At 38.1% G+C, this 12,958-nt stretch overlaps 1 protein-coding gene across 3 annotated transcripts in view; it reads left to right on the top strand.

The window, feature by feature from the left end:
• The window catches only part of VPS13A (vacuolar protein sorting 13 homolog A), a 272,036-nt gene that overhangs the window by 158,940 nt on the left and 100,138 nt on the right, over positions 1–12,958 (top strand). For all 3 annotated transcript variants that reach the window (XM_069576302.1, XM_069576303.1, XM_069576304.1), the window contains exons 36-39: positions 955–1,082; positions 1,359–1,528; positions 2,059–2,276; positions 3,082–3,314. In XM_069576302.1, the coding sequence (XP_069432403.1) occupies positions 955–1,082; positions 1,359–1,528; positions 2,059–2,276; positions 3,082–3,314 (749 nt within the window). The remainder of the gene's footprint in view (positions 1–954; positions 1,083–1,358; positions 1,529–2,058; positions 2,277–3,081; positions 3,315–12,958) is intronic.

The raw sequence follows: 12,958 nt of genomic DNA, 5'->3' as shown, positions 1-12,958 counted from the left end.
TGATACCAAAAATCCAAATAAAAAATAAAAAACAACTTTGAGGAAAGAATATTGCACCTAATATCCCTAATGAACACAGGAATAAAAATTCTTAACAGCATAGCATACTAAATCCAGCAATAAGCATAGAGGATTTGTCATTTGACTTAGACTTATACTGAAATGCAGAGTTCATTTAACCCTCAAAAATCAATTAAGGTAATACCAAATTAAGAGAAAAAGGAGAAAAAATTATATCTCCTGAATAGATGCAGGAAAAGCATTTGATAAGTCACCTATTTGTGATAAAAACTAGAAATATCTAAAAGGCATATTTAATGGTGAAGTGGAAAGTTTTCCATCTAAAATAGGAACAGAGCAAGAATGTCCACGATCACATTCCTGTTCAACTAGTAATCACTGACAGAGCAATACAGCCAAGAGAAGGATTACTAGGTCTCAGAATCCATTTAATATGTACCATGTGTATATAATACCTTGCTCCAAAATATGAAATGTAGGAAAGATTGAATTTTGGATCCTTTTGGTTAGTGGAACATTTAAAAAATGTCATCTAAAGCATCTTGTTTGGTTTTAGTTTTTTTGAAGTAAAATTTAAATACAAAACACGTATGCCAGTTACTCTGGTCTGCATTTTACACATGCTATTTTCCTGAATTGCCAAAACAGACCCAGGGGTTAGTTCTTTTATTCTCATTTCACAAAAATTAAACCAAGAGTTTATTAAAAGTAAACCAGGAGTTTATTTTATACTCCCAGATTATTATGTAAAGAATGCTAACCCTGGAGTTAAGTGAGTTCAACATCTGAATTTTTTAATCTTTTTGAATTTTTTGAAAAATATTATGTTATACCCATTTATTTAATAATTACGTTAAATTTACTTTAATTCTATTGTAATGAGTTCTACCATTCCTGATCTTTTTCTTTTATCCACTAACTAATTTTTCCAAGGAACAACTGTAGTGACAGCTGCTGTGGTAGAAGTACATGCACATGCTTCTCAAGTTAAGACAACACTAAATATGAGTTTCAGAACTGATTATCTCACCATGGTACTGTACAGTCCAGGTCCTAAACAGGTAAGCTGAAGAAGAAAAACTATATTTTTGCTGTTTCCTGTGTTTTGTTGTATCTGTTCCTTTGAGAAAAATTGTTGCACTTTTCACGTTAATATTTAACTATTTGCCTTTTAAAATGAGTTTTCTTACATATAGCCTTTGATATGAAAAATGATATTTTAAAGTTAATATATGCCTTTCATTATGAGCTCTTGGAAATAGAGAATGTGGTATTTCATATCTTAAAATATATTTTAAATTTTTGTGTAAAATTTGTATTGATTTCTTTTTTCTCAGACTTCCTTTACAGATATTCGTGATCCTTCTCTGATACTTGCTGAATTTAAGTTGGAGAATATTATAAGCACTTTAAAAGTGTGTACAGATGACTCAACATTTTCTTCCTTCTCATTAAAAAACTGTATTTTAGATGATAAAAGGCCCCATATCAAGAAGGCAACTCCTAGGTAATAGTGTTTTAAATTTTTATTGAGCAATGGTTGGTATATTTTACAGAACTTGCTCTCAAAATTGCATTTTCTGCATGTATCCTGAAATCTTCAAAGCTTTAATGCAATTGATTCCATAGTTCTCAGTCAACATTTTAAATGCCCTGTTTATGTGCTATTTTTGCTGAATGGTTGAATAGAAAACAAGAGTTAAATAGAAATAATCAGTGTAATTAAATTGGTTTTAAATTAATCTCTATTACCTGAATCATTAATCCATACAATCGTAATGGGTAATATATGAAAATTTGTGGAAAAAATATGCTGAGATTTCAAAATTCTGATAATTTCTTAAGGATATACTTCCTATATTATGAAACAGTTGTGCTCCTGAAGTCTGTAAATTTATTATTTCTCTTATCTTACTAAGGGAAATGACTTCAAAACATTGGCTTGCTGTCGGTGAAAGCAATGAGAGACCTTTGAGTTTTATTGGTATATTTGATTATGTGCAGGACACTCACAGGAATTGTGATTGTGTTTTTCAGAATGATAGGACTGACAGTTGGGTTTGACAAAAAGGACATGATGGATGTAAGGTATAGGACAATCCGAGATGGTTGGGTGGCTGATATAGTCCTTCAAGAAATGTATATTTGTGCAAGTGTGGAATTTCTGCTGACAGTTGCAAATGTCTTTCTTGAGGCCTACACTACAGGCACTGCTGTAGAAACCAATGTTCAAACATGGTCTGCTAAAGAAGAAGGTTAGTTACTGGCTAAAATATTCCATATCTGTTACTGAAGTGCTATAATAACACTTAGCTTGATTATCCTTCTAGATGATGAGGTTAAGTGGATCAGTAAGTTAGAAATCTTTATTTTTCAGAGGTAAGAGGAAAATTTAAATGTGTTTTCTGATAAGATAGTTTCTGTATTTTTCAAGGTACAAGTAGATAGATACTGGGTTCAACAATTATGAGACCAATGTTAAAATAAGTAATTATACTTCTTTGAAGACAATAATTTGAAAGATTTTCTTGGAAGGAGACAATAATGATACAATGACTCCTTTTCATAATTAAAGATAGTATTTTAACTTAAACTTGTCTTTTATTTATATGCTTATTTTTGCTTTCTGGCCAGGCCACTCAAGCAGGGATTGAACTCAGGCTCCCTGCAGGGAAAGTGTAGAGTCTTACCTACTGGACCCCACAGAGAAGTCCCTAAAGTTCTTTTATTCTTGCTACATTTATAATTTTCTGTTATCTTTTATATATTTCATTCCTTGTAGTGTAGTAGAAAGAGTGTCAAGCTAAGAGTTAGAAACTAGGTTTATTTTTAGCTCTGCCATTAAATAGTAGAGATTCCCCCTCACATTTTAAAATATTCTAATGGCTATGAGTTCTTTAAATCTTACAGTAGGAGAATTGCAGTAAATTCTTTTGGGATCTAAGTATTTTTATTTTGCTTTTTACTTCAAATGGAGATATCATTTTCCTATAAATAATTTTTCATAATATAAAAAAGATTTACAGCTATTTTAAGACATTGTCTGTGTTTTTATTTTAGTACCTAAACAGCAATCAGAAAAGTGGGAAATGAATATCACTATTAAAAATCCTGAAATTGTGTTTGTCGCTGATATGACAAGAAATGATGCTCCTGCCTTAGTCATTACAACACAGTGTGAAATATATTGGCTAGGTGACTTTGAAAATGATACAATGACTGCTGCCATTAAAGATCTCCAAGTGAGAGCATGCCCATTTCTTCCAGTCAAGAGAAAAGGAAAAATCACTACTGTGAGTTTTCTATTTATTTGTCAGCGTAATTGTAAACTGTTTTATATTTAGTGTGTATCACTTTAGGAAAGTAGCTACATACTCTCCAACCTTATTCTATAAAATACTTTTCTTTCGTCTTGGAGAGCCTAATTTAGATTATTATTGCACCAGCTTTTAAACTCTCTTTTCATTTTTTCCATCTGTTCCTCATTGTTGTGTGTATTTATGGGAACAGTCACACTGAGAAGTTGATTTTATCTAAATACTTCTCAGTGAAGACTTTACTCTGACTTTCTTTCCATGTCAATTCCACACTGCTTTTAGGCGGTTAAGACTTTGTACCAATTGTTTGTTGTGTTGTTTCAGTTTATTTTCATTTTTTCTCCTATCTAGACTTAGTTTTCTGAGATGTGCTACTTGCTTTTCTCCCTATGGCTTATTTGAACCGTCAGTCATGTGCTCTGACATGCTTCCCGTTTGTATTTTATTTTCTAGTATCCTCTTGGCCTTCTTCCTCTTCATAACTGATTAAAATTTGTTTCTTCAAAGATATCTTTTCAAGTTAACTGTCTGACTCCTGGTACTCTTATAAAATAAAACGCTTATGAAAATGTACCACAACTTTTTTATCCTTTTATCTGTCAATGGACATCTAGGTTGCTTCCATGTTCTAGCTATTGTAAATAGTGCTGCAATGAACAGTGGAACGCATGTGTCTTTTTCAGTTTTGGTTTCCTCAGGGTATGTGCGTAGGAGTGGAATTGCTGGGTCATATGGTGATTTTTTTCCTAGTTTTTTAAGGAATCTCCATACTGTCTTCCATAGTGGCTGTATCCATTTACATTCCCACCAACAGTGCAAGAGCATTTGTCTGTTGTAACCTTTTCTTTGTTTTTCTACTTTTGTTCATTTGATTCTTCTCTCTCTTTTTTCTTATTGAGTCTGGCTAATGGTTTATCTTCTCAAAGAACCAGCTTTTCATTTTATTAATCTTTTCTGTTATGTCTTTCATTTCTTTTTCATTTATTTCTTGGACCTTTATTATTTCTTTCCTTCTACTAATTTTGGGTTTTTTTTTGTTCTTCTTTTTCCATTTGTTTTAGGTGTAAAGTTAGGTTGTCTATTTGATATATTTCTTGTTTCTTGAGGTAGGATTGTATTGCTATAAGCGTCCCTCTTAGGACTGCTTTTGCTGCATCCCATTAGGTTTTAGAGTTGTCATGTTTACATTGTCATTTATTTCTAGAAGTTTTTTGATTTCCCTTTTGATTTCTTCAGTAACCTATTGGTTATTTAGAAATGTGTTGTTTAATCTCCATGTGTTTGTTTTTCTTACAGTTTTTTCTTGTAATTGATATCTAGTCTCATAGCGTTGCTGTCAGAGAAGATGCTTGACACGGTTTCAGTTTTCTTAAATTAACTGAGATTTGATTTGTGACCCAAGATGTGGTCTGTCCTGGAGAATGTTCCATGTGCACTTGAGAAGGTGTATTCTTCTGCATTTGGATGGAATGTCCTGAAGATATCAGTGAGATCCATCTCATCTAATGTATCATTTAAGACTTGTGTTTCTTTTTAATTTTCAGTTTTGATGATCTGTCCATTGGTGAGAGTGGGGTGTTAAAGTCTCCTATTATTACTGTGTTACTGTCAATTTCTCCTTTTATGTCTGTTAGTGTTTCTCTTATGTACTGAGGTGCTCCTATGTTGGGTGCATAGATATTTACAGTTGTTATGTCTTCCTCTTGGATCAACCCCTTGATCAATCAATGTAGTGTCCTTCCTTATCTCTTGTAATCTTTATTTTAAGGTCTGTTTTGTCTGATATGAGGACTGCTACTTCAGCTTTCTTCTGCTTTCCATGTGCAAGGAGTATATTTTTCCATCCTCTCACTTTCCGTCTATATGTGTCTTTAGGTCTGAAGTGGGTTTCTTATAGACAGCATATATATGTATCTTGTTTTTGTATCCATTCAGCCAATCTTAATTTTTTTTTTTTTAACTTACTGTGTTTGTGGTCTTTTCCCTGGGTAAAAGGTTGAATTCTTTCTTCCTTTTGGTTTCTGCCCTCCTATGTTTGGTGCAGTGGTTTGTGTAAGCTTCCTATAGGCTGAGATTTGTGATGAGTTTTTGTTCCTTCCTTTGTTTGCTTTTCCTCTGATGGGCAAGGGTGAGTGAGGTGGTAATCCTGTCTGCTGGTGATTGGGTTTGTATTTTTTTTGTTTGTTGTTTAGATGAGGCATCCTGCACAGGGTGTTACTGACGGTTGGGTGATGCCAGGTGTTGTACTTAAGTGGTTTCCTTTGTGTGAGTTCTCATTATTTGGTACTCCATAGGGTTAGTTCTCTGGTGGTCTAGGGTCTTGGAGTCAGTGTTTCCACTCCAGAGGCTCAGGGCTTGATCCCTGGTCAGGAAGGAAGATTCCACAAGTGGTTTGTATGGCATTAAGTAAGATTAAAAACAAATACCCCAAAATGAGAAACCAAAGATGAACGCCAGACAAATGGCAGTTATAAAATCAGGCAAATAATAATTAAAATGATGCAATATACATATACACCCATAAGCAAAGTCAAAACAGTTCAACAAAAATACAGTACAGTGATTGACCTGGTGAACAAAGGAAATAAAAAATTACCTTTACCTGTTAAGAACAAAACTAACTAAAGCATAAACTAGAAAACAAAACTAAGCAAGGTGCCAAGTATGCAATAAAGCAAAGAAAAGAAAACTAACACATATATTGAGAGGAAAGGAAAGAAAGAATAGATATGCAAAGTTAAATACAGGTAGAGGAAGAAGATTTAAATACATTAAAGATTAACTGCAAGGGGAAAAGAACAGTAGGAAAGGCAAACAAATAAATAAATGTAGAGAAAAAAATAATAGGTTTAAAAAATTAAAATTATAAAAAAGAGCAAAGAAAAAAAAAGACATAAAGGAAGGAGAAAGAAAAAAGGAAAACAGAACTGCAAAATCCCAACACAGAGTCAGAGGTTTATAACAACAATAAGAAGTGTGACTGAATATACACATACGCATTACACCCATAAGCAAAATCAAAACAGTCCAACAAAAATAAAGTACAATAGATTGACCCCGTGAACAAAGGAAATCAAGAGTTATATCTACCAGTTAAGAACAAAACTAACTAAAGCAGAAACTGGAAAATGAAACTAAAGGAAGACGCAAGTTGGGGAATAAAGCTATGAAAGTAAAGCTAACAAATGTTTGACAGGAAAGAAAAGAAAGAATAAATATGCAAAGTTAAATACAGGTAGATGGAGAAGACATATACATTAAAGATTATCTGGAAGGGGAAAGGAACAGTATGAAAAGCAAACAAAGGAATAAATGTATAAAAAATAATAATAGGTTTTAAAAAATAAAATTAAAAAAGAAAATAAAAAGGAAAACTCCCCAGAACTGCAAAAGCTCAATGTAGAGGCAGAGGTTTATAACAACAATAAAAAATGTGTCTGAGGAGAAAAAAAAAAATTCAAAAACTTAATTAGATTTCATAGTGCCAAAAAATTGACAACTACAACAGAGGGGCAAAAAAAAAGAGAAAAGAATCCAAGGGAATCTACAGGACAAGTCAAACCATAAGAATAATGTTTTTCTTGAGCCACTGCTGTCAGAGTCCTTTCCTTGCTGTAGTTCGCAGTCCACCTCATCTCCCTTTTATGCCCTCCAAAACTGCTGATCTCCGGAACTGCTATGGGGGCAACTCAGATTCTAATCTGGTCCTACTCCTGTGTGTTCTTCTCTCCAATGTCCACAGCTATCAGAACCGGTGTGTTTCCTTTTGTGGGAGCTCTGAATGTCCTTTTATGTATTCCATAGACAGAGAGTCTGCCTCGTTGATCGTGTGGATTTAATCTGCAGTTTGTATAACTAGTGGGAAGGTTTTGCAGTCTTCTTCCTTAGCCACACTGCCCCTGGGTTTCAATTGTGGTTTTATTTCCATCTCTGCATGTGGGTTGTCCACTGGGGTTTGCTCCTGGGGCTGCCCTGGAGGACTTGGATTTGCCTCTGTGAGGGCCAGATGTGGGGAGTGGTGCAGCTGTTTAGTTTGCAAGAGTTCTGGCAGCACCAGGTACTCAGGGGAGTTGGCAGCTAGAGCAGCAGGAACTACAGTGCTCTAGAAGGGTATGGCAACCAGTATTGGCCAATACGCTCCAGTATTCTTGCCTGGAGAACCCCCCTGACAGAAGCCTGTCAGGCCACAGTCTGCAGGTTCACAATGAGCTGGATACTACTGAAGCAACCCTCTGTGTGTAGATGCAAGACTTTTTTTGCCTGTGGCAACTCTGCCCCAGTGAGAGTTGAGTGAGAAGGTGGTGCAGCTTCTTGGCTTGTGGGGATCCTGGGCAGCACCAAGTGTGCAGGGACATGGACTGCCTCCACCAAAGAAGTTATGGCCCTATCAGAGTCTTTTTTCAAGCCTCTTGTAGCTGGCAATTAGAAGGCCTCTTTGGCCAGTTTTTCCCATAGCTCCATCCATTCAGGCACTTAGAGGGCTCCTTTGCCTGGGATCCTTCTCTGTTGTTCAGCGCGTCAGGCACATAGAGGGGCCCCCTTGGCTGGGGTCCTGTCCATAGACCGGCATTTCAGGCACTTAAAGGGGCACCCTGGGTGGGGTCCTACCCTGTAGTGCAGTGCATCAGGTGTTGGATGGGCCAGACTTTTTATCGTTCAGGTGCCAATGCTTGCATGTGGGGAGAGAGAGGCTATAGTGATGGTTCCACCCTCTATGAGTGACTCAGTAGTATCACCTTGCTTCCATGGCTTCCTGGCTTTCCTCTACAGGCATTTTCCTTCACAGTCTCCTCCCTCACATCTCCTAAATCCGTCTCTCCACAGTCAACAGCAGCCCTCACACGGATTGCTCCATAGTATCTAGACTCCAGCTCCCAGCTGCTGCACCTTCCATGGGACCTGTGTCCCTGTCCAGAGTATGTATGGCTGTGGCAAGGACTGTCTGATTCTCATTCCATTTAGGCTGCCACAGATCAGCTGTTTCACTCTCAGCCTTAAATGTTTCTCCTCTGACTCAGACAATTGCCCCGATGTGGGGATTGGACCCCTGCTTCAGTTTGCCCACCTGCCAAGGGGAGGTCCAGTCCTATGAACACTCCTGTTTTTCCCCCTAGTTTCTTTGTCCTACTGAGTTTTGGGTGGTCCTATGTTCTTTTTCACTGGTCAGGTACTCCTGTCCCCTCTTACCTGGTGTTCTGCATGTACTACTGTGTCTGAAGGTGTATTCCTGACCATGGAAAGAGATATACTCCATGTCCACCTACCTCTCCACCCTTTTGTTCCTCCTCCTAGATGATAGCTTTCTTTATTGTGTCTGCATATGACTTCTTTCGGTTTGGCAATATATTAAGTAAGTGTAGTCACACAGTCGTGTCCGACTCTTTGCGACCCCATGGACTATAGCCCACCAGGCTCCTCCGTCCATGGGATTCTCCAGGCAAGAATACTGGAGTGGGTTGCCATTTCCTTCTCCAGGGGATCTTCCTGACCCAGGGATCAAACCTGGGTCTTTCGCATCACAGGCAGATGCTTTATCCTCTGAGCCACCAGGGAAGCCCAGGCAATATATTAACTAATAGACAAATAAGTTACCAATTTTTGACAGATGCACGCCTCACCGCTATACACAATCACTAGTTTAACAGTGGTACAAGGACTGCAAACTCAAAGCTTAAAAACCCATTCAGAAAAAGAAAGAATAAAAAAAAAAAAAGAAAAAGAAAGAATAGGAAACACTTCGTAGTCATTGCTTCATGAGAATTGAAATGTCCTGCTGAATTGAATTGTGAAAACGTGAAGCTCCAACAATGGAGTAAGTTCCTTGGATAGCCCATGTTGGAGTCTTTGATTTTTCCTGTCTTAAAAGAGCATTGTTCACATTTTCTCACGTGGCTCTGTCTCTCTCTCTTTTTAAACATTATCCACTATAGACATATGTAAAGTGACTATTGTCTTTTTCAGGATAAACATTGTTGTCACAGCTTGCTTTCTGTTAAGCTTACTACTTGGAGGTGATTTTAGCAGTTTTAATACTAAAAAACTCCTATATACCAGGTATTGGTCTCCTTGGCCATCCTTAGTTTGTTAACCATTTGGTGATTCCATATGTAAGTAGCTTTAACAACCAAAACTATTATTTATTCATGGAGGGTATTTTTTTTTATTTTTGCTGCAAAACTCTTGTTTTATTTACTAATCAGTCATTTGTATATCCTATCTTCATCCTGACAGTAAAGACTACTTTGACAGTGGATTCCCTTTTCTCTACATGATTGCCTGCATTTGTTTTTTTGATGATAGTCATTGTGACAGGTGTGAGGTGATAGCTAATTGTGGTTTTGATTTGCATCTCTCTACTGATTAGCAGTGTTGAACATCATTTCATATGCCTGTTGGTCATCTGCATGTCCTCTTTGGAAAAATGTCTGTTCAGTTCTGCTGCTCATCTTTAATTGGAGCATTTGGTAAAAAAACAAAAATGATGTTGAGTTGTATGTTCAGTTCAGTCTCTCAGTCATGTCTAACTCTCTGAGACCCCATGAACCGCAGCAGGCCAGTCCTCACTGTCCATCACCAACTCCTGGAGTCTACCCAAACCTATGTCCATTGAGCTGATGATGCCATCCAACCATCTCATCCTCTGTCATCCCATTCTCCTCCTGCCCTCAATCTTTCCTAGCATCAGGGTCTTTTCCAATGAGTCAGCTCTCCACATCAGGTAGCCAAAGTATTGGAGTTTCAGCTTCAACATCAGTCCCTCCAATGAACACCCAGGACTGATCTGCTTTAGGATGAACTGGTTGGATCTCCTTGCAGTCCAAGGGACTCTCAAGAGTCTTCTCTAACACGCAGTTCAAAAGCATCATTTCTTCGGCCCTCAGCTTTAATTTATAGTCCAACTCTCACATCCATACATGACCACTGGAAAAACCACAGCCTTGACTAGATGGACCTTTGTTACCAAAATAATGTCTCTGCTTTTTAATATGCTGTCTAGGTTGGTCATAACTTTCCTTCCAAGGAGCAAGCATCTTCTAATTTCATGGCTGCAATCACCATCCCCAGTGATTTTGGAGCCCAGAAAAATTAAGTCACCCACTGTTTCTACTGTTTCCCCATCTATTTGCCATGAAGTGATGGGAACAGATGCCACGATCTTAGTTTTCTGAATGTTGAGCTTTAAGCCAACTTTTTCACTCTCCTCTTTCACTTTCATCAAGAGGCTCTTTGGTTTTTCTTCACTTCCTGCCATAAGGGTGGTATTATCTGCATATCTGAGGTTATTGATATTTCTCCCAGCAATCTTGATTCCAGCTTGTCCTTCCTCCAGGCCCACGTTTCTCATAATGTACTCTGCATATAAGTTAAATAAGCAGGGTGACAATATACAGCCTTGATGTACTCCTTTTCCTATTTGAAACCAGTCTGTTGTTCCATGTCTGGTTCTAACTTGTTTCCTGACCTGCATACAGGTTTCTCAAGAGGCAGGTCAGATGGTCTGGTATTCCCATCTCTTTCAGAATTTTCCGCAGTTTCTTGTGATCCACACAGTCAAAGGCTTTGGCATAGTCAATAAAGGAGAAATAGATGTTTTTCTGGAACTCTCTTGCTTTTTCAACCATCCAGCGGATGTTGGCAATTTGATCTCTGGTTCCTCTGCCTTTTCTAAAACCAGCTTGAACATCTGGAAGTTCACGGTTCACATACTGTTGAAGCCTGGCTTGGAGAATTTTGAGCATTAATTTACTAGCGTGTGAGATGAGTGCAATTGTGTGGTAGTTTGAGCATTCTTTGGCATTGCCTTTCTTCAGAATTGGAATGAAAACTGACCTTTTCCAGTCCTGTGGCCACTGCTGAGTTTTCCAAATTTGCTGGCACATTGAGTGCAGCACTTTCACAGCATCATCTTCCAGGATTTGAAACAGCTCAACTGGAATTCCATCACCTCCACTAGCTTTGTTTGTAGTGATGCTTTCTAACGCCTGCTTGACTTCACATTCCAGGATGTCTGGCTCTAGATGAGTGATCACACTATTGTGATTATCCGGGTCATGAAGATCTCTTTTGTACAGTTCTTCTGTGTATTCTTGCAATCTCTTCTTACTATCTTCTGCTTCTGTTAGGTCCATACCATTTCTGTCCTGTATCGAGCCCATCTTTGCATGAAATGTTCCCTTGGTATCTCTAATTTTCTTGAAGAGATCTCTAGTCTTTCCCATTCTGTTGTTTTCCTCTATATCTTTGCATTGATCGCTGAAGAAGGCTTTCTTATCTCTTCTTGCTATTCTCTGGAACTCTGCATTCAGATGCTTATATCTTTCCTTTTCTCCTTTGCTGTTCGCCTCTCTTCTTTTCACAGCTATTTGTAAGGCCTCCCCAGACAGCCATTTTGCTTTTTTGCATTTCTTTTCCATGGGGATGGTCTTGATCCCTGTCTCCTGTACAGTGTCACGAACCTCATTCCATAGTTCATCAGGCACTCTATCTATCAGATCTAGGCCCTTAAATCTATTTCTCACTTCCACTGTTAATCATAAGGGATTTGATTTAGGTCATACCTGAATGGTCTTGTGGTTTTCCCCACTTCCTTCAATTTAAGTCTGAATTTGGTAATAAGGAGTTCATGGTCTGAGCTAGTCAGCTCCTGGTCTTGTTTTTGTTGACTGTATAGAGCTTCTCCATCTTTGGCTGCAAAGAATATAATCAGTCTGATTTTGGTGTTGACCATTTGGTGATGTCCATGTGTAGAGTCTTCTCTTGTGTTGTCGGAAGAGGGTGTTTGCTATGACCAGTGCATTATCTTGGCAAAACTATTAGTCTTTGCCCTGCTTCATTCTGCATTCCAAGGCCAGATTTGCCTGTTACTCCAGGTATTTCTTAACTTCCTACTTTTGCATTCCTCTCCCCTATAATGAAAAGGACATCTTTTTTTGGTGTTAGTTCTAAAAGGTCTTGTAGGTCTTCATAAAACCGTTCAGCTTCTTCAGCGTTGCTGGTTCGGGCATAGACTTGGATTACTGTGATATTGAATGGTTTGCCTTGGAAATGTACAGAGATCATTCTATCGTTTTTGAGATTGCATCCAAGTACTAAGTTTTGGACTCTTTTTTGACCATGATGGCTACTCCATTTCTTCTAAGGGATTCCTGCCTGTAGTAGTAGATATAATGGTCATCTGAGTTAAATTCACCCCTTCCAGTCCATTTTAGTTCGCTGATTCCTAGAATGTCGACGTTCACTCTTGCCATCTCCTGTTTGACTGCTTCCAATTTTCCTTGATTCATGGACCTGACATTCCAGGTTCCTATGCAATATTGCTCTTTACAGCATCGGACCTTGCTTCTATCACCAGTCACATCTACGGCTGGGTATTGTTTTTGCTTTGGCTCCATCCCTTCATTCTTTCTGGAGTTATTTCTCCTCTGATCTCCAGTAGCATATTGGGCACCTACTGACCTGGGGAGTACCTCTTTCAGTATCCTATCATTTTGCCTTTTCATACTGTTCATGGGGTTCTCAAGGCAAGAATACTGAAGTGGCTTGCCATTCCCTTCTCCAGTGGACCACGCTCTGTCCGACCTCTCCACCATGACCTGCCCATCTTAAGTTGCCCTGCAGGC

This window comes from Ovis canadensis, chromosome 2 (assembly GCF_042477335.2).
Source record: "Ovis canadensis isolate MfBH-ARS-UI-01 breed Bighorn chromosome 2, ARS-UI_OviCan_v2, whole genome shotgun sequence".
Lineage (NCBI taxonomy): Eukaryota > Metazoa > Chordata > Mammalia > Artiodactyla > Bovidae > Ovis > Ovis canadensis.
This window is presented reverse-complemented; position numbering and strand designations above follow the sequence as displayed.